This window comes from Mirounga leonina, unplaced genomic scaffold, assembly GCF_011800145.1.
Source record: "Mirounga leonina isolate KUSES-001 unplaced genomic scaffold, KU_Mleo_1.0 Mir_115, whole genome shotgun sequence".
Taxonomy (NCBI): Eukaryota; Metazoa; Chordata; class Mammalia; order Carnivora; family Phocidae; genus Mirounga; species Mirounga leonina.
The window spans coordinates 75,505,748-75,526,958 of record NW_023270268.1 but is presented as its reverse complement, the minus strand read 5'-3'; the positions used below and the strand labels follow the sequence as shown (position 1 = coordinate 75,526,958).

The 21,211-nt window shown below is 48.6% G+C and overlaps 2 protein-coding genes across 3 annotated transcripts in view; one reads left to right on the top strand and one right to left on the bottom strand.

Annotated features, from left to right (window-relative positions):
- Positions 1–4,541: 4,541 nt before the first annotated feature.
- On the top strand, positions 4,542–16,822 carry TMEM41A (transmembrane protein 41A). 2 transcript variants are annotated; one of them, XM_034999751.1, is made up of 5 exons: positions 4,542–4,738; positions 6,314–6,467; positions 8,866–9,027; positions 9,834–9,972; positions 11,512–16,822. In XM_034999751.1, exons 1-5 carry the CDS (start codon positions 4,620–4,622, stop codon positions 11,730–11,732), a joined length of 795 nt encoding a protein of 264 aa, XP_034855642.1. In that variant the 5' UTR covers positions 4,542–4,619; the 3' UTR covers positions 11,733–16,822. The 2 variants fall into 2 exon arrangements, with proteins under 2 accessions (XP_034855642.1, XP_034855643.1); XM_034999752.1 differs by having other exon boundaries at positions 9,834–9,988; positions 11,512–11,751.
- Positions 16,823–19,193: 2,371 nt separating this feature from the next.
- MAP3K13 (mitogen-activated protein kinase kinase kinase 13) overlaps positions 19,194–21,211 on the bottom strand; it is a 165,665-nt gene continuing 163,647 nt past the window's right edge. The window contains exons 18-19 of the mRNA XM_034999750.1: positions 20,281–20,578; positions 19,194–19,465 (exon numbers count right to left, since the gene is read on the bottom strand). Of these exons, the coding sequence (XP_034855641.1) occupies positions 19,364–19,465; positions 20,281–20,578 (400 nt within the window). The 3' untranslated portion in view covers positions 19,194–19,363. The remainder of the gene's footprint in view (positions 19,466–20,280; positions 20,579–21,211) is intronic.

Here is a 21,211-nt window from a genome sequence, read left to right as displayed (position 1 = left end):
AACCTCTTGCCTTTTCTTCCCTCCCACTTCCCTGAGCAACTGGCACCTACCTGCTTCTCAGTCCAGCATGTGTCCCTGGTCGGGGGTTACTGCTGTCCTTTGTCAGGCTGCCTGGGCATGTGCTGTAAATGAATGGGCTCAACAGAGGCTAGTGTATATGCCAGGTGGTGCACCAGCTGGTTAGAGTTAGCTCTGCAGGTGCTGGGTCAGGGAGACAGATCAGCGTGGAGGTGGGATGGGAGTGAGGAACCCAGTTTAAGGCTTCTTTCCCATGCAGACAGGTTGAGCAGGAGGAATCAGAATAGGAATCCCGGGGAGTGGGGTGGATCAGGCAGCAAGCAGTGGCTTGGGTGGTGAGCCTGTGGGAAATCAGGTTTGCATCCCCCAAAAGAGCTCTGTCAAAGGTCTCTTCCCCCGCCAGGTTCGCGGAATCCCACAACCCTCAGGTGTGCCTGCTGGGTTTTCCCACAGACTCTGACACTGCACACTGCTTCCTTTTCTAACACTGCTTCTTGGGCTCTTGGGACACTCCTCCCCCTCACCGACATCCCTGAGTGAGCCATCTTGTTCTCTGATTCCATGATTTCCTTACCAGACTTCTGATCTCAGTCCTCTCTTTCTCAAGAAGGTAGCGTAGGGTAAGAGATTAGGCTCTGGTGTGTGACCTCTGTCAACTTACTTAACTCTTCCTAAGCTTCCTTTCCTGGACTGTAAAGTGGGGCTGTTAAGAGTCCCTGCTTCAGGGTGCCTGGGTGGCTCAGTTGGTTAGATGAGTGCCTTCGGCTTGGATCATGATCCCAGGGTCCTGGGATCGAGTCCCACATCGGGCTCCCCCTGCTCAGCGGGGAGCCTGCTTCTCCCTCTCCCTGCCACTCCCCCTGCTTGTGCTCTCTCTCTCTGTCAAATAAATAAAAGCTTTAAAAAAAATAAAAATTAAATTAATATTAAAAAAATTAAAATTAAAAAAAGTCCCTGCTTCATAAGGGATGGTTATGTGGAATAACTGCTGTCATGCATGCATGTAAAATGCTTTCTGTGCGGTCTGGAGTGTACTAAGTACTCAGTGACTCTCAGCTGCTGTTCCTTTCCAAAGTCTCATGGTCTGTCTAGGAGACCTCCCATTCCCTTGTTTCGACTCTCTACTCTAGAAAGATGATCTCCAGATCCGAATGCAATTGGAACTCTGGATTTTCACCTGCTTGTTGAGATGCACTGCAGGACAGAGGAAGGAGCAGGGGCTCAGGAGGGGCAGACGGGGGTTGCGTCTTATTCAGCACTCACAGCTGTGGCCTTCAGCAGCACTCACAAAGAGCCTTCATCTGAACACCTGCTCACCCACGCACTCATTAAGTGGGTTCATGATACTTGCTTCTCTGGAGTTGAATAAGCTTTGCCATATCTATTTCCCCCAGAGCACCTATTCTGCTCTAAAATGATAACTCTCTCCATGCTGTCCCCAAACCAAAGGGAGAGTCAAGTCCTTGAGAGTAGAAGCCTTGCCTTCTTGTTCACTATGTTCTCGGCCCCAGCAAGCTCCTGGCAGAGGCTCAATAATGTTAGTTGTTCATTTACTTTCTCTCCTCCTGTATTCCTCTGACTTCTCAAATCAACATGTACCCATCCAAACAACTAATCATTTCCTCACTAGACCTGACCCATTAATTTAACAAACATTTGTTAAGTGCCAATTATAAGCCAAGCACAGGCCTAAGGGCTGGGACAGACAAAAGATAGATGAGACATTGTCTCACTTAGAGAAATGTTTACTGTCCACTGGGGAGATGGATAATGACACAGTATTTGTAATAATAGGAATACAGACACTTCACAGGGAACCCCAAGCACAGAGAAGGAACAACCTTTCTGAATGTGGGAGCTAGAGAAGGCTTCTCAGAGGAGGTGACAATTGCCCTGTGTGGTTATGAAAGAGTAGCAATTTTTCAGGCAGAGATTGCCCAAGAGAGAGGGAAGAGCATTGTAAAGACATGAACTAGGGCGCCTGGGTGGCTCAGATGGTTGGGCATCTGCCTTCAGCTCAGGTCATGATCTCAGGGTCCTGGGATCGAGTCCCGCATCGGGCTCTCTGCTCCTTGGGAGCCTGCTTCTCCCTCTGCCTCTCTCTCTCTGTCTCTAATGAATAAATAAATAAAATCTTTAAAAAAAAAAAGACATGAACTAACATGGTGCATGCTCAGCTGGAATGGAGGGTTTGAAGGGAGAGAACGAATGGAGGGCTGAGACAATTTCCCCACATTTTTTAAGTGGAAAATTTCAAACATATACGGAAATAGAATACATGTATAAAATCCTCCTCCACGTGCCCATCAGCCAGCTTCAACAATTACCAATTCAATGGCTAATCTTTTTGATTTCTATCCCTACCACTAAACTCGCATCCCATTATTTTGATGCAAATCCCAGACTGAATCATTTCATTTATAAATACTGAAGTATTTTGAAAAGGGAAAGCATATCCCTTTTTTCTTTCTATAGATGTATCATGGTATACTCTAACAATGTGACTTGTTTGTTCGCTGTTTATCCCTGCTATCTCTATGGCGACTGCGCTCTATCATGATCTAGAGTTGACTCCCTCTTTCAGGAAGCTACTTAGTGTTCCTTTTTGAATATACCACAAATAATCTCACTAGTCCCCAACTGATGGGCATTTAGGTTGTTCCCAATCTCGTAATACCAAAACAAAGCTGAGAGAATACCCTGGAACATACATCTTTGTCTGTGAGCATATCTATAAGTTAAATTCCTGGACATGGAATTGCTAGGACCTGGTACACTTCAAATTCTGACAGGTGCTTCTTACATGGCCCAAGAGGTGCTTTGAATGATATGATGAAGACGCTTTCTCTCTGTTGTCTAGGCTTGTGGCATTACGGAGTCCTCTCTGCCTCTTCTCCATGTAATCAGTCATATTTCCTACCAACTCAGCTCCTCCTTGTGTGTCCATCCTCCTCCCTTCATTCTCATTGCTGTGGTCCTGTCTCAGCCTGCATCCTTTCTCACTAGGACAGTTGCAACTACCCACTCAGAACGTATTCTAATCATCTGCCAGAGCAAACATCCTAAAACGGGAACTAAATCATTCTCTTGTTTAACACCTCTGTTCCTGTCTCACCATGCACAATATTGAAAAATCCAGCTCCCGAGCCTGCCTTCCAATGCTTTCCAGTTTGTCTCCAACTTGTCATTTCTCATATAGTTTAGGCTTCACGAAACTGGACTCTGGTGCCTTACTTGGGCCCCTAGCTCACCCTCTCCTTCCTTTCTCTGTTGTGGAAATCCTGCTCACCTTTAAGGTAAACTCAAACCCTGTCTCCTCCATGAATCCACGCAGTGTGGGACCATTAGTTTTGTACCCGGGTTGACTTGGATTCTAATCCTGACTCTCTCTCTCTCTTTTAACATTTGGAGTCCTCTGCCCACCAGGGGGATACATTTTCATTTGTGGGTATGATCACCAGCCTTGGGCTTATGAATGTCTTAATAGTTGGAGGCCTTACTGATGCATGTTTTCTAGGATACCTAACAATCGCTCTTATTATTCTTAAAATGATTATAGCCACTACCCCAAACCTCACTCAAGAAAGTCAAGAGACTTATCAGTAATAGAAAGTTACTGCTCAGTCTGTTAAGGGTCTGCCTTCGGCTCAGGTCATGGTCTCAGGGTCCTGGGATCCCCACATCAGGCTCCCTGCCCAGCGGGAGTCCGCTTCTCCCCCTTCCCCTTGCTCTCTCAAAAAAAAAAAAAAAAAAAAAAAAAAAAAAGCTGTGGCCACAGCCCAGGCTGCCACCTTCCTGCGGGATATTCCAGAGATCAGTTTAAGTTATACTTTAGAATCATAGGTCATGGCTTGGAGCAGGCACAGCGGGCCCAGAAGTTATGATGAGCAGTTTTACCAGAACTGTTAACAAAATAGCTGACTACCGCCAGAGCCATCAGAGACCAACAAAGAGCTTGAGACGCCCTAGCTCAGGTGGTCCTCCGCAACAGTAATCAGGGCTCTCTTTTCTGGGGATGTCACTTAATCTGAGACTCAGATTTTTTCATCTGTTAAATAAAGACAAAAATACCAACCTTGCCGGATTGTTGTGAGGGGTAGGGATAATGGAATCAATAAAAAGTAATTTTCATTATTTCTGTGGTCATTATGACCGTCCCACCGCACTTGATTGGAGCACTGGCTGTATTTGCTTTGTATCACAGCTGGGGGTGGACAAGAGAGTGTTGAGCACTAGACTGCAAGCTCGCTGCAGGCAGGGCTCGTGAATCACCTCTGGATCTCCCAGCGCCTGGCAAAGAGCCTGCAAATAAGCAGAGAAAGAAACAGAGGTAAACATGGAAAAAGATGCGCAGACGGAAGGAGGGCAGACGCACAGTAGAGCTGCTGCAAGACAGGTTTCGGCTGGAATCTCAACAAGCCCGCTCAGCTCGCGGAGCCCAGGCCGGGGGCGGGGCCGGGGTCCAGGGGCGGGGCTTGGTGCGGACCCCGCCCCGGTCCGTCCGTGAATGCGCTCCGCAGGCGCAGGCCGCGCGCAGCCCCGGGCCGGGAGCTGGCTGCAGGTTCCCCGGCGGCTCGGCGGGTCCGGGAGCGGGCGCCGAGATGCGCCCCCTGCTCGGCCTCCTGCTGGTCTTCGTCGGCTCCACCTTCGCCCTGTACTTGCTGTCGACGCGACTGCCCCGGGGGCGGACGCTGGCCTCCGGCGAGGAGACCGGAGGCAGGTGCGTGGCGGGGGCCGCCGTTCGGGTCAGAGGAAGGGAGCCAGGTCCGAGGAGGGGGTCTGGGAGTGGGAGATTCGGTTCCGGGAGCGGAGGCGTCGGGGGCGGGGGCTTCGGTTCTGGGACTGGGGATCGGGGTCTGGTGGCCCGGCCGCATCCGTCCGGTGTCGGGCCGGCGGGGTGGATGGGAGTCGGGGCCCTGGCTGGGGCTGCCGGCTGCGCGGTGTGCAGTTCGGGCGCGCGATCGCTGGCTTTGCACGCAGGGCGCTGATTTGCAGAGGGAAACGCGGCGTCTTATCGCCGCGGCGCCCGTTCGCGCGCCTCTGTCGGCGCGGTGGCGTCGCCGCGGGAGCCGTGCGCCCGTCGCCTTCCCGGGCCCAGCCCTAACCCGACCCTCGCCCCAGGGTGGACCGGCGGCCCCCCTCTCCACAACTGCTATGAGCCTCCCTCCTCCGTCCTCCCCAGCCCATCTCGCTTCCCGTCAGCTCTGCCGTTGGGGCTTGCAGGCATTCGGTCTTCAGGAGTGTTGCATGGACTTTAAATTATTCACGAACTAATGATCAGGTCCGCGCGTCTTCCTGGCTGTCTCTCCTTTTTGCCTTCTCATGACCGACTTGGTGGGGCGGGAGGCGGCGCCGCCGGGCTGATTCCCCGGGAGTGTAGCATGCAGTTTATGAAGTTTATGGAAGTGTGCCTGGCACAGCCTTGCGTTGGCAAGGATGTTACTTATATTTGAATATGAGGATAACTGTGTTCAGTTACAGTATTCTTTTGATCTAGTTGAGAAGGCTGTGCTGTGGATGTCAGACGTACTAAGAGAAACATTCTGATGACAAGTAGGCGGGTTTGCTCATAATTGATCATTGATGGATTCAAGGGTTACTCTTATCTCAGAGGCAAGGTAGCCTTTGCACCGTAACCCTTGTACAGGGTTCAGAATGCCCTAAGGGCCAGATAAAGAGTTGGGGAGGGGGGAGCCTCTTTGAAAGGGTTGGTTTCAAGCCTGACATGTTACCAAGAAGCTTATGTTTATGGTCTGGGACAGATATACTTTCCCAGAGAGTCTTTAATTGGCCTGTTAGTGACTGATAGAACAGTCTTTTTACCTAGTAACTGGGGAGCACTGTGAAGTTTCAATTGTCCTTGGCCTGAAGCTTGTGGGGGAGGGGGCGTTCCATGAAGGGAAGCCAATTTAGGACATTTAGTTCTTGCCTGAAAATGAATGCGTTTGCCTCTTAAGAATACATCATAAAACCTGAGAACTAAAAGGGCACTTACCACTCATTTTTTCCTATAAGGAAACTGAGGCCCAGGGACTAGCCCGAGATCACACTGCTGGATAGCAGCAGAGTTGAGATGTTAACCCAGGTCTTGCTTCCCAAACCAGGGCTCTTCTGTCTTCCTCTGCTGTGTGGTATCAGGTTCCCCGTCACCCTGGGCTCCCAGTGTGTGTGCATTCCCAGCAAACCAGATGATGGGCACATTTATAAACCTACTTTGGAATGAAGGCACAAGTGACTTTCCTAGGTCCTAGGCCGATCTGGACTCACGTTTCCATGCGCTTTTCCAAATCCCCAGGTCACTGTGGTTCCCCTCAGACCTGGCGGAGCTGCGGGAGCTCTCCGAGGTCCTTCGAGAGTACCGGAAGGAGCACCCGGCCTGCGTGTTCCTGCTCTTCTGCGGCGCCTACCTCTACAAGCAGGGCTTTGCCATCCCTGGCTCCAGCTTCCTGGTCAGTGCCCTGCCCTCCTCTGTGCCCACCAGGAATCCACCTTCTGTCTTTGCAGAGGGGCCCTTAGGCTGCAAATCACACAGTCCAGAGGAAGAGTACTGTGGCGGCCCTTTGTCGACAGCCTCCCCTGGGTCAAACACTGTCCTGGTTGCTTTCCTGACCTTATTAACTCTCCTAGCAGCCTTAGCGTGTGGGCGTCATGATCCCATTTTACAGATAAGGAAACACTGCGGTGGGAAGGGACTGTCCGAGGTGACAGGGAGAGGAGGGGCGGGGCTGGGGGGCTGAACCCGTGTCTGCCTGGCCCCGGAGTCGGCCTCTCCTCTTGTTTCCAAGGCCTTGATGGCTGCGCGCTGTCCCGGAGACACACACACACAGTCCGGGCTGGGTCGGCTGTTCCTCTTGGAGCTTCCGGAACGTTCTGCATCTTGGCACCGTTTTCTATTACTTTTTGAAAATCTGTGTTCTCCACTAGTCTTTGAGTTCTTTGAGAACTGGGCCCATTCCTGATTCTCAGCTTTGTGTTTCTTTGCCCGGCTCAGGGAAGTGCCTTCCCAGATGTTTGACGAACAAATGCACGTTGTTGATGGTGATGTGAGGCTGGAGAGGCCGGGGAGACCTCTCTGCGTGGGGAGGGTGTGGGGAGGACGAATCGTCCTGATTCCCCAGGCTGCCCCCCCCCACCGCCCTCGGAGCTGTGGCGCTGGGCGTGGGTATGCACTCTCGCTGCGGGCTGCTTCTGTTCAGTTGCTGCCTAAGGCTCTAAGGAGGAACCTTGCTGTCCTCCCCACAGCATTTTCAGCTGTTTCATGTCAATGTGTGTGTATTTTAGGGCTTGGGGTGGGCTTGAATCTCAACTGTGTAACCACGGGCAACCCTTTAACTTCTCCAACTCTGTTTCCTCATCTGGAAATTGGGGCTACTCCTGCGCGTTGTCGTGTGGAGGGTTAAATGGAACGGTGCGTGGAGAGCACCTGGCTCGGTGATGGTGCCTGGTGCACAGTGGCCCTCAGCACTTGTTGAATGACTAAGTGACTGAGCAGGAGACCCTGAAAGCTTCCTTCCGTCCTGCTTTTTTCTCCTGCCTTGGCATCTTTACTCCAGGCTCGGGCTGGAAACTGGAAGAAAAGCAAACATGTCCATGTCAAAAGAGACAGGGAGGCGTGTGGTGCTTGAGGTCTGGGACTGACTTCTTGGAGGTGCCTCTGTAGCTGCCTTCCCTCTTTCTTTTTTTTTAAGTAGCCTCCATGCCCAACATGGGGCTTAAAGTCACCACCCTGAGATCAAAGTCAGAGGCTCTACCGACTGAGCCAGTCAGGCGCCCCCTGCCTCCCCTCTTGAGCTGATCCCTATTCAGGGCAGAGTCAGATGCTACCTGGGAGTGAATCCTGTCTCTGTCTAGTGGAGGAGCTTGGGCACGATACTTAATCTCTCCCCGCGAGAATGGTGTAAGGATGGCATGTGACACAGGGTCGTTGTAAGGATGAAATAAGACATGTAGTCAAGCACTTCACTTATAGTAGGTGCTCATCAGACCCCCACCTTCTCACTTGGAAGTTCCCCTTTTACTTTCTCTCTTGGATCCCATGTTTGGCAGGGTGACGTCTACTGGCCAAACTGTATTTAGGATGTATTTGCTCACTATTCACTTTTCATTTTTCTTTTTTTTTTTTAAAGATTTTATTTATTTATTTGACAGAGAGAGACACAGCGAGAGAGAGGGAACATAGCAGGGGGAGTGGGAGAGGGAGAAGCAGGCTTCCCGCCGAGCAGGGAGCCCGATGTGGGACTCGATCCCAGGACTCCAGGATCATGACCTGAGCTGAAGGCAGTCGCTTAACCGACTGAGCCACCCAGGCACCCACTTTTCATTTTTCTTAATCTAAGACTTTTTTGAGTGTCAGCTAGAGCTCTGGTCAACATGGAACCCCCAGTGTTCTCTACCACAGATGTAATTCCAGCAGGAAGCAAAGAAAGAGGACGTTTTATATGGCTTAGGTGGTCTTACTGAAGGAAAATTCATGGTTTCTGTTCATTTAAAATGGTAACAATAACGTGTGAGTTGCATTTCTCCCTTCTTGGAACACTCCTGACCGCAGGACTGCCCACAGCCCGTGCAGCAGCCCGGGGGGCTGTATACCCATATTGTCCCAGAGAATGTTCTCCTGCCTTCTGAAGTGTTCACCTCATCCCTGTCTGGAAGGTGAAGAGACCAAGGCCAGGGGTACAGTTCCCAGCCCTGTCATCACTGCTCATTCGCCCCTTTAGAATGGGAGTTGGGTGTGGGTTGGGAAAATCACTGGAAGAGGAGGGAACCTCTGACTCTTGGGCCCCAGTACAAGGTGACTGGTAGCCAGCAGATGTTCTAACGGCTGAGGGGTTTGTTTTATTTTTGCAGAATATTTTAGCTGGTGCTTTGTTCGGACCATGGCTGGGGCTTCTGCTGTGCTGTGTGTTGACATCAGTGGGCGCCACATGCTGCTACCTGCTCTCCAGTGTCTTTGGCAAGCAGCTGGTGGTCTCCTACTTTCCTGAGAAAGTGTCCCTGCTGCAGAGGAAGGTAAGGGGAGGGGCCGCAACCGAGTGCTGGGCCCCCTGACGGTCACCTCAGGGCCCTGAGGGGTGTGCAGGCAGGAATTTCCTACCGTGGCCCCCCGCCCTGCTTTGGAGCTCTTAGGGGCTCCTTTTGTTTTGTTCATGAGGCACAGACCTGGGATCAAATTCCAGCTTCATCATTACGCGCTCTGTGACTTTGGGCAAGTTCCTGACTTCTCTGAGTCTCAGGTACTTCCATTTTATTTTATTTTTTTTTAGAAGATTTTATTTATTTATTTGACAGAGACACAGCGAGAGAGGGAACACAGAACGGGGAGAAGGAGAAGCAGACTTCCCGCCGAGCAGGGAGCCTGATGCAGGGCTCGATCCCGGGACCCTGGGATCATGACCCGAGCTGAAGGCAGATGCTTAACGACTGAGCCACCCTGGTGCCCCAGTACTTCCATTTTAAAAATGAGGAAAACAAAACAAAACAAAAAAAACAAAACAAAACAAAAATAAATAAAAATGAGGAAAACAGGGGCGCCTGGGCGGCTCAGTCAGTTAAGTGTCTGCCCCTGTCCCAGGGTCTTGGGATTGGGCCTGCTTCTCCCTCTCCCTCTGCTACTCCCCTTGCTTGTGCTCTCTCTGTCAAATTAATAAATAAAATCTTAATTTAAAAAAATGAAGGAAACAGTCTCTACCCTGGAGGTTTGTTGGGAGATTCAGGAACAGAATATATGAAGTATCTAGAACAGTGCTTGGTGCTATCAGATTTTCAATATCTAGAGATCCTCTGCTTCTTAATGGCCTTGTCTTTTTTGGCTACAGGTGGAGGAGAATAGAAATAGCCTGTTTTTTTTCTTGCTGTTTTTGAGACTTTTCCCCATGACGCCAAACTGGTTCTTGAACCTCTCAGCTCCGATTCTGAACATCCCGATTGTGCATTTCTTCTTCTCTGTTCTGATTGGTAAGAAGCTGGTGGGGTAAGTCTGAGTCTTCAGCATTGCCGTGTCGGAGGCCTACCCACATGGGCCTGTGTCTGCCTCTGAGAGCCCAGGGCTGTGAAGAACAGCATCAAGAGTTGCGACCTCCAGTAATCATTCCTGATTTCAAATCTGCTCAGGGCTGAACAGAAAACCCATAAAACTACTTTGGGGAAAAGTAAGGATAGTTCATCCCACAGCGGTATTCAGCGCTTGCTGTGTGGCCAGCACTGTGCTGGGCCCTGGGGTTGGTAGCATCCTCTGTGGAAAATGAGGCACTTGGCCCTTAGCCAGGTCTCAGGAAATGCTAGCAGGAAAGCTGAGCTGGAGTGAGGGGGTGTGGGTGAAGAAAGGGTGGAGGCTGAAGAAAGGAGCAGAGCAACTGGGCCAGGTGAGGGGCTGGGACAAGAGCATGGTTTCTCCGGGTCTGGGCCTTGGATCAGCCCGTAAAGTCAGTGACTGTTGTTGTCTTCACACTGGAGGTGAACCACCCCCTGGAAGCCTAAGGCAAGGAGTGCTTCTCGTAAACCTACTTGAGAGCATGGAGAGAAAGACTGACTACTCAGGACTTCTAGGTCGGACAGAACAAATCTGTGGTTGAGCAGCTGCTAGTAATAGGGAACGCTTGAGAGAGAAATTGAGATCTTAAGTCGAAGCAAAATCGACCACAGCTCATTCCGGTCATTTGGCTTTCAGATAAAGTGTCTTGGTTCCTCAGTTAGCAGCCTGTGATTACCTAGGTGGCAGGAGGCTGGGAAAGACTCTGGAGACTGGGCTTCCAGTCTCCTCTCTGACAAGCTGTGTGACCTTGAGTGCTCTGTGATCTTGAGGCATCGTCTACTGTAGGGGAGGACTGAGTGATCAGGGGGTCTCAAACCAATTAGTCTCAGGAGTGGCGGTCAGGAGAAGCTGTTAGGATGCAGGTTCCTGGGTTTTACTGCAGGCCCAGGTAACCAGAATCTTGGGGGAGGGTGGGGGGAGCCCAAGGATGTGTTTTTAACAGCTTCCCCAGGGGATTGTTAAACAGCCAGCCTGTCTGGCCACCAGTCAGACTTCTCGGGGATCCAGTGGATTTGATGATCTCTTAGAGACAGTATAGAACGCAAAAGTAGTGCTGTTTCTGAGAAACTTGTTTTTATCTTATGCATATTATAAATCTCATAATGCTGGTGCCTCTCATTACTTAGGCTGTTGGGTCCTCAGAACCCAGATACTAACTGTATCTCCTGATTTCCTGTATCCTTCATTTATTTTTTTGTTTCCTATTAAAAATATTTTTATCTTATTGTACCACATGCATTTTTTGTAAATCATCTCAAGTCTTTTTGTTAAACAGGGCAGTTTATGGGAAGTGAGGAAAGGAGGGGAAGAGGTGGAGAGGGGAAAGAGGTAATGTGCTTAGGGGTCAGGAGTTGGGCAAAAAAAATCTGAAGTCATGGTTGTGAATTCCTGGGGACGTTTCTGAGGGGTTATTGTTTCTCATCTTGCTGCCCCTGGTAACAGGCTCTTTCCCTTTCTTCCAGGTTTGGTCCCGTACAATTTTATCTGTGTGCAGACAGGTTCCATCCTGTCAACTCTTACCTCTCTGGATGCTCTTTTCTCCTGGGAAACAGTCTTCAAGCTTTTGGCCATTGCCCTGGTGGCCTTAGTTCCTGGAACCCTCATTAAAAAATTTAGTCAGAAGGACCTGCATTTGAATGAAATAAGCAACGCGAATCACCTAAATAGTAGAAAGGACACGTGATCTTGGTTTTTTGTTTGCCACGTCCTTGGACTCTGTTGCTTATTTGTGTGATGGCGTGGTCCTCTGCAGCCCCTCATTGTTTTTAATTACCCTCAGCAGGTGATTTGGACACTCTTCATCTGTGTGCAGTGTTTTCATAAAGGACTTTCTGTGCCCTAGAAGGGGGATTGTACCAGGTCCTCAAACCAGTCCTGGCTTAGCAGGACACTCTGTGAAACGGATGGCCTTCTAGAAAACCCTATTTATATTCTGTTGAATAACAAGGAACTCAGGGTGGTCTGTTGTATTTGCCTCTTGCCAAGCCCTGAGCTGCCTTAGGAGAAGATGCTGATTGTCCTTGTCCAGAGTGCCCTTTTTCTAAGTGGTAGGCTGTTGTGATAGGTGTTCTCCTGTTAAGTCCCTAGTGGGTGTTCGTGGTATAAATGATGACGTGAACCCGCATCACTGACATTACCCTTCATCTTGTTAGCCTCTCGAAGAGTATTGTGTACTACTTTTTTGCTGATGAGCTACCTCTTCCATAAACCAAGGGAAACAAGCTGACGAACTGCGCAGAACTTGCACGTACAGCTCAAATGCACAGTGATCTCCGTGATGCTCTTTGTGTTCAGATGCACTGACCTTACCATATATGTCAAACCTCTTAGCTGCATGTCCTGACAAATAAGCTGATTGCAAATAGATTAAATACGAATGCAGCAAACTCTGTGTTTTAGGTATGTTCTGGAGAAATTCTTACCTGTCTGAATGGGGCAGCGTCCTTGGCTCACTTGAACCAAATGACTATCAGTACATTTTCTAATCTATCCTTTCTGTGTATGAACCCTTTCTCCATCCTCCTGCTAGGAGAATGGATTCAGTATACTCAGCTATCAGCCAGTGTGCCCTCTATTTTTTTTCATGTTGTCATTTGTTGAGAATAACTGAGGAATACTTTTATCTTTTAATCCAAAGAGGGAAACTGGGTTTTGGATTTGTTGTGTGACGTTTTAATGTTCTGTAGCTGTCATTGCTTCTTGCAGCTGTGGTATTGAACGGGCACAGGCCTGGGTTAATGCTGCCAGGGACACAAGGACCTTGGCACCTAAACTGACCAGCTCTGGGATCCCGGACCCTACAGGAGTAACTCATCGTTTCTTACCGGAACTGTTGCCTTTGGGCGTCACGTGCTGGGTTTTGATCTGGCTTGGCCAAAGTCTTGCCAAGGCTTTCACTTGGCCCACTGTTCTACATGCATTCCTGAGAATGCTCCTGTTCAGTAGGAAGCATCAGTTCCCAAGCTGTGCTCTAGGGACATGGTATGATCCAAAAAAAACACAACAAGAACTTCATTTTTAAAGATGTGTTGCTTTCAGAGAAGCTTGGTAACGAGTGGGGGCGTGAGGAGAAGGCTGTGTGAAATCTGTAGCTTTTTGTGTTCTGGAGGAGGAGGAGAGAAGGGGGAAACCAGCGTCTTCTACACTACTGCAAGTATGTGCCCTTTGCCCTTCACAGATCCTTGTATTTGTCTCTCCCCCCATGATTTTGCTACAATGTGCCTTACCAGTTGTGAGTTTACAGGTAAAGCAATTTCCCAAATAAATGGATATTAATGTTCTGTGTGGTGTGTGTTGGACATGTTGCTAACTTTCCATTCCCCTTGCCGGTGGGAATTAGGATTGGCTGAAAAGCAGACGATCCAAAATGGTGTTTTAGCTTTCCACTCTTGGGAGGCTTCTCACCACTATGATTCTTTGGATGCCAGATTTTTGTTTTCCCCTTTTTCTTCTCTGCACTCACTCAATAGTGGGGTCACTAGGAACAGAGGAGGACCTACAAGATGGGCAGCGGGGAAGCCGTGGGAAGGCAGGAGGGCACCTGTCCAGGCTGTGACAAAACAAGAAGAGACTATGAGGAAAGAAAACGACGGTTTCCCTTCCTTCTGTGGGTGTGTCTGAAACAACAGAGCCACAGAAACCAGCTTCTCCACCCCCGGCTTTCCTGGCCGCAGGACACCCTGCCTGTCGAGTCTTCCCTTCCCGAAAGCTCTGACAAGTGCCCGGACAGGTGAAGGCAGCTGTCAGGACCCACATAGCACCTTAGGAAAAGACAGGACCAGAAAGGAGTGAAGCACACTTTTTGTTTAATTCCATGCATTGGTTTGCTTCGATCGTCACTCCCGTTCCCCTCACCGTACAATTGCCCAGTACAAATGGAGCTGGCGTCCGAAACCACAGGGAGCGGGGGACTGACAGGACTGGAGACCCCGGGGAGACAGATGAGGAAGCTCATTTTGAGACTTAACCACAGGAAAGAATTTGCTCCAAACTGATAGGAACTCCAATTATTGCAATAAAGAATCCAAGTGGTGGAGAGCCGCCCAGGTGATACGGTCCCTGAGGGCCATCTTCCTAAGAGCTGGCACATTCTGACTGTGGGGCCCTCTGCGTGGCACCATCGGAGGACCCTTTCTGCCAGGACACCGGGCAGCAACCTGGGGCCAGGGGCCAGCGCTCCCGAGTGCGGTGAAGTGGCTCCAGGGAGTAAGCCTGGCATTCGGCTGGAGGTTTCCTTACAGCGGCCTTGCATCCACGGAGGGGCCTGTCTCTGTGAAATCCTGCCACGATGCCCTCATCACGTGACAGTTAACAGAAGCCTTACCCCAACTCTTTGGAGGTAACCCTGTTTCTCAAAGCAGTGCTTTGAGAGCTCCCCTTCTTCTGCCATTTGTCCCTGAGAAGTGTTCCGGGTTCCAGAAGGGTCTTCCACTTGGCAACCTTGTTCATTCCAGTTTGAATAGGCGCTTGCAATGTTGGCGGTAGCATGCAAACAAGCCGACTAATGTAATTCTTAGGTGCTAGTCTATGAGGTTGGTAACATTGGTGGTAGGAGTATATACTAGGGCATTTATTCTATGAAATCAGCGAAGAAGAAAAATCTTGCTGCCTGGAAAGGCACTAAATTCATACCAACAGTACAAGTCAAAGTCTTAAAAAGAATATCACATTGTTTTGGTACATTAGCCTCACGGAGTCTAAGAAAGAAGTAACTGGGACTTAACGTATTAACTTTGTTCATAGAAGGGGAGGGAGGAACATGCTTACTGAACACAATGAAATGATGTAAATGCAGAGACACTTTGGAATTCCATTCATCAGTGATTGGAAATTACTCAGTTGGAATTGTCATCCAAAAGGGCAGTGGGCGGAAGCAAGTGGCCTTTTTTCCTGCCAATGGTGCTGATGCCCCAACAGCCACAGGGTGGGCTCCATAAGGAGGACACTGGTGTGATCCTGTCACTCTCCCTTCAGAGCTAACTCAAGATATCAAACCGCCTTGAGAAAATTAATTATGAGCTTCGGATTGGGATGCCAAAACAGATCTCCCCCTACACACCAATTCCAATCAAGTGGTAGTTGTCCCCAGTGCCCTGCTGTGAGAGGTTCTGAGGCTGTGGAAAGAATATGACGATCAATAAATAACACCAGTCTTGGGTGTTCAAGGGTGGAGGTGGTAGATGGCGGTATGCAGTAGTAGTTTGGTTTCTGGTTTCTTTTTCTAGTGGAAAAACAAAACACACTATACTGCAGAGCAGGGCAGGGCAGGAAGTCCTTGGGTTCCAAATATGTTCTCTTCTGGAGAGTTCAGTTCCAGAAAGTTCAAGTGGGAACATTTTACGAAAAGGGGGAAACTTGAGACAAAAGGGCATGGGGATAAAAAAGTAAATTATTTGATCAATAAGGCTGCATTCACATGGAAAGGATGTCAATTCTTCATAGTAGAGGAGGGCATTTAAAATTGGGTTGGTACCAGGAAAATCCAATACCATCACATCTATTACCTGGGGTGAGAGGGAAATTTAGCAAAAATGAGGCTCTGAAATGTATGTCTAGTATTTACTAAGTCCTACTTTAAGAATCCTTAATTCTAGAAGGATGATTTGTTGATACTAAAGTTTTTAAGTATCTGAAATTCAAGTAGGCTGTACCAAATCATCTTACAGCAGAGCTAGCTAGCATCGCTACCCTTTTTGAGTAGGAGCTCCCACAATCTTGCGAACAGGTTGAAACTTCACTGGCGGTAAGGTCTATTATTTCAAAGTGGATGTCGGCTTCTCAGTCCCTCTGCTAAGCCATTTTAATAGGAATTGTTATCAGAGGACATGATCTAGAAATAGATGAAAATCAGAACCAAATGTTCATCTGCAAGACAAAACCCATTATCTTGCAGTCAGTCAAAAACAGATGCTAAATGAATGTGAACGCTCATCCCAAGGGGGCTAAACTTTCAATCAACACTGAAGCTTGAAATCATAGTCTTGTGAGGCTCCTTACAGCATGTTGCATGGTCCTGAGGACTGAAGAATCCACTCTTCGATTCCCTGAGCTCTGGATGCAGCACTCTTCAGATGACTGTGAAGTTGTTCTCAAAGAAACACACACCGATTCACAACTGTCCTGGTTAGCTCAAGGCAGGCAGTGAAGGGCCAGGCTGGGATAGAGAAGGCTTTTCACCTAGACTATGGACACTGTTCTCTTCTGAAGCCTCTAGTCACTTCTACTAAAAATAAAAATGTTCAGTGTGGAACTTTATGCAACTCTTGACAATACGGTGAATGACTAAAGATTCAACACTGTCTGCTCGCCTAGCATGCTCATAACAGTAACCCAGATGGGTATATATGGCATAATCATGACAGGCAGTCAAGATGGTAACTCAAAAAAACATCAAAATTATGAGGTATCAGGTATCAGATTTTCTAGGAAGACCATCACTGAAAGGTGCTAAGACAGAAGCTGACCCTCATGTTTCTCTTTTGCCACTAGAGGTGGGCAAGAACTGGACGAGCTGAAGTGTGTTTTATGCTAGAGAGAAAGAGGATGTAGACTTGTAGCCTCTCTGTTCCCAGAAGCAACGAAGCAGAGAGAGTCAGAGGACAGTGTGGGTCTAAAGTCCAAGGATGGAAACTCTGGCCTTTCGAGGTACCTTTCCAGCCCTATGACCCTCTAAGTGACTAGGCCTCCTTCTAGAATTTCTCTCATCTTTTACTGGATGACATCACAGCCAGGCATTTTATGTCATTTTGTTTTAATGTTTCTTTGCTATTCCCAGCCAGGAGAAAAAAAAAGAGTTTGGTGCTATGGGACCCGGTAGGAAGGAGAGGACAACCTGCTGCCCGCTCCCGGCGCTGCCTGACCTACGGGCCCCGGGCGGCAACCCCCTAGGTCAGTTCCTCCCAGGGCACTAAATAATTCTCTTTCTGCTTCTAATGTAGTCCCATGATTTTATTTCTTAAGGAACTTGAGAAAGTTTACAGCTTTTGAAGTATTTGTCCATCCACTCAGTCATCTGCCCACCCAGGAGCTTTTAGGATCAAGTCAAAACCACAGTGCACCCACCGGGCTCCAGGGCAGAACCCGCATCCTCAGATGATTGTTGTTGCACACAGAAAATGAGGGAATACAACTAAGATGAATACCAGGGAGCTCCCAAATGGCAGTTCCATTTTCATTCCTTCATAAAGATCATAAAAAGCCATCATGACTCATGGTTAGCAATACACACAATCATTGTGCTACGCTGTAAACCACACCTTCTGATCGACAGAAAATGAGAATAATTATTATAAAATAAAATAACAGTGATAATAATGCCATAACTTAAGATCTTTCATGTAGTCCAGCTACAGAATTTATACAAAATGGAATAATTTAACGCAAACAATACTGCTCTCTGTATAAGTTAAACATTCTCCTTCATCCTACCTAAGAGCTATAAATTATAGACACTAAATTTTAAATCAATGTCTCAACATAAAATGTAAACAAATGGAGGGATCAAACAAGCAAAAAGGAACTGCTCTAAAATCCCTCCGCCTTTCCTTTTTGGCTGATGCAATCGGTGATACCGAGGGAAGGGGGGGGGGCAACAGTTTCATCTGTGTTGGAAATAGTTTAATACCTGTATGTGTAAGTCTTTCCTAACGTCCAGTGTGATGCAGTGTCAAAGAGTTGAGCCAGGGTCTTCAGGTCTTGAGCCTAGAGAGGTTATTTGACAGTAACCTTTCTTGGAGAAAGAGACGGAAACTAGGCCAACACCTGTTTTTATATAAAATTCTAGATAAAAATTTCCTTGAAGCCAAGGCACCCTGAAGTACCTTGGGGTGCTTTTCAAAGCCCAGGACCCCGGAGCCAAGCAGGACCTCATGCCTTGGACAGTGTCAGATCTTTCTAACTGCTGCTCGGCATCAGTTCTTTCCAGAAATTTCCAAATCCAATTGTTCCAAACTGCATTGATCCGGAGTGCAGTAAAATACACTTTACAGGTTGCATTTCAGGAAAATGCTGTTGTGGTGGGAAAGGGGTTGCCTTTTGCCAGTCGCTTCTTTTGCCTTTGTGCCTGCTAGGGGTAGCCGGGCCCTAAAGCTTCCCGGATGGAATGAGTTAATGAATGAAAACGAGGGGGGTGGGGTTTGCGGTTGGACACTGGACAGACTCACACACGTGCTAGCTGCCTTCAAAGTCTGTTCTGTTTGAATGAATATGACTCTAGTAGACAAGCAACCTGGTTCCACAGAGGGGCGGTCCCATCTTCTGCACGAGGTGGAACTGAGACACTGTTAGAATGTACTTTCACAAATTCCACATTTGCTTTTCTAATACTGTTGTAAATCCCCTTTTTCTCTTATCAGCACCCCACCCCCCGCCTTTTTTCCTAAAGGAAGTGGTCAACAGGTGGAAAGGAAATAGGCTACAAGAAAATGGCACTTGAGTCTGAAAAATCAACACACTGGTCAAGGTCACACGTTTGTCAAGGTCATGACGATGACAGCATTAAAAAGGGAAGTATTTGTCAGAGACAAGGTTTGACGCTATCTGTAAGTCTCACTACCAGATGCTGCTTCAGATTTTTAAAATGAAATCAGCTTCCACAGGTGTAGTTGTCTTTTTCCTCCTAGAGTAAGCACATGCCCTCAAAGGCCTTGGGTGCAAGTATCTGGTCATCAATCTTTTCTAGGCCATTTCCATCACCTGTTTGGACAAGCTGGTTGAACTTAACGTGGTCTGTTCACAAGTTACCTGGAATTGCTTTTCCTTCGTTGTTCTTTGTTTTCTAAAATAATCCATATGTCTTGCTCTGGCTCTTCTTCAGTCACTTATGGCCAAAAAACTGGTCCCCTGTTCAAGTAGCAGTAATACCTCCTGGCCCCACAAATTCCCAACGATGTTGCTCCTAAATTCCACTTCTTTCTTCCTTTATCTCTCTCTCACTCTCTCTTTTTTTTTTTTTGCAAGAATTATTGTCTCTCCCTATATATCATATATAGTTCACTCTTTACAGTACAAAGTGTTAAAATGTCAAACAAAAATAAATATCAATGTTACAGTAGCTAGAATATTCAATAAAATAGATCCCTGCCATTCTTGATTGAAATGTTCAGTGAGACTTAATTTCATTTGGATATTTTTTTCCAGAGATTTGCGAAGTCTCATGTTCCTGTTATTGCAGCTCATTTCTAGGGGTAAGAAAGATGGGGCAGCTCTCTTCCCAGACAAAAAAGCAAGGAGAGAGGGGAAAGAGTCTGGGGGGAGGGGGGGAACGATCTGAAATGCCAGTATAGTCATGAGATCTTCAGGATGGGTTTTCCTCCATTACCAAGTAGCAGAGCTGTAGTGTTTATTGGTCCTAACTGTGGCATCAGAACACTCTCCATCGGAAGAGTCACAGTCCGATTCTTCAAACTGCATAGGATTCTGCAAAGTCGAGACAAAATAAAACATTAATCCATTTGGGCAATCATTTAGTAAACACGTTTCGGACACCTCCCACATGACAGGCACCATACTGGGTTGCTGGCTAAGGTAAATGAGCCCAGGTCCCGCCCTTGCCGGGTTTCTGGAGAAAGAAGACCTAGAGAGGTGATGACAGCGATGATGATGATGGCAGTTACAGCAGGACCACCTCAGCCCTGCTTGCAGAGTGTTGGCTATGATCTGGGCACTGCTGTAACGGCTTTACGTCTAGAAATTCACTTAATCCTCACAAGCATTCTAGGAGACAGATGCCGTCATCACTCCCCCTTGCAGACGAGGGCACTGACCCACAGAGAGGTTAGCAGCTGGCCCAGCATGGCAGCCAGGAGAGAACCCCGGCTGGGCTTGGCATCCAGGCCGTCGGAGGCTGGGTGTGCATGTGCACTCTCGGCCACCACACTATCCTGCCTCCCAAGACAGGGACAGTCCTGTGCTGTGCAAGACCTCGAGCGTCCCATGTGCTATGAGAGCATCATCCAGGGGACGGTGGGACATGGAGGAGCGAGACGGGGTCAGGAGCAGGTGATGTTTGACCTAATCTTAGAATGAAGGAGGCCTGAGCTGTTCGATGTTTGAGTCTCACTTGGGAGACCTGCCCTGACTGGGGAGCTCTGTGTATCTCTGTACTCCACTTACTTCTTGGAGGCACCTGTTTTATCTCATATACTAAATGATAATTATAAAGGCCGTAGGGACCCAGGCATGCTCTGACCCCAAAGAGCTACAGTGAGGAGAGGAGGAGGGAGAAGCCCCACCTCGTAGCCACGTTCCTCTGCGCACAGCTTGCCCAGGGACATCTGCGTCTTCACGCGGCGCACAGCGCACTCCTTGTCAGAGAGCCCGTCTGAATGCGAGGATATCTCAATGGGGATCTCTGGCGTCTGGGACAGCAGGTCATCTAGCTTCTCCGCCAGGCGGTCTTCAAGTTTGTCCGCTACCTCATCAGGACTGTTGGAGTGGTCGCTGGTATTTCCCTCCTCTCCATCAGACACAGAGAAATTCTCAGAGCTAAAGGTGGAATACGACTGGCAGCTGCTGATACAGCGATGGGGCCTAGAACCACAAAGAACCAGAGGATCTTCATCACAGGCACAACTGCTGTTCTTCCCTCGCCTGTCAATCATAGCCTCGCTTCCCTCGCCTGTCAATCATAGCCTCGCCGAGAGGTCATCTAGGTTTCTCCCGACCCCCGAGGGAGATTTGAATACAGATAGATGGACGCTATTTAATTTTCAAGCAAAGGAGAAGGAAATGTGACTCGCCCTTTTCATTTGGCTTGTATGTTTATGTGGCTAAACACTATATTCCAAAGCCGATGGCTACCACTGGTCTTTGAAAACCTCAGCCGGTCGGGTCACAGCGTGCACACACACGCATGGTGTGGAGCCGTCCTGCTTCTTATGCACAGACCTCTCAGATTCTTACACGTAAGAGAGTCTTGGGAGATTCTTGGCCTAACTCATTTCCCAGACATAAAACCGGAGCCAGAGAAGGAAAGTGGCTTGTTCCAGGCCACATCACCTGAGAAGGCAGAGCTTCAGTTGGGCTGGGTCTACTCAGAGCCCGCTCCGTGTCACTCTCTACCTCTCCCTCAACCCCAGCTGCGTTGCCTATTGGGCATGGCAGCCCTGAAAGGCCAAGTGCCTTTGCCCTATCAGCTGACCCTCAGTGGGGATGAGCTTGGGA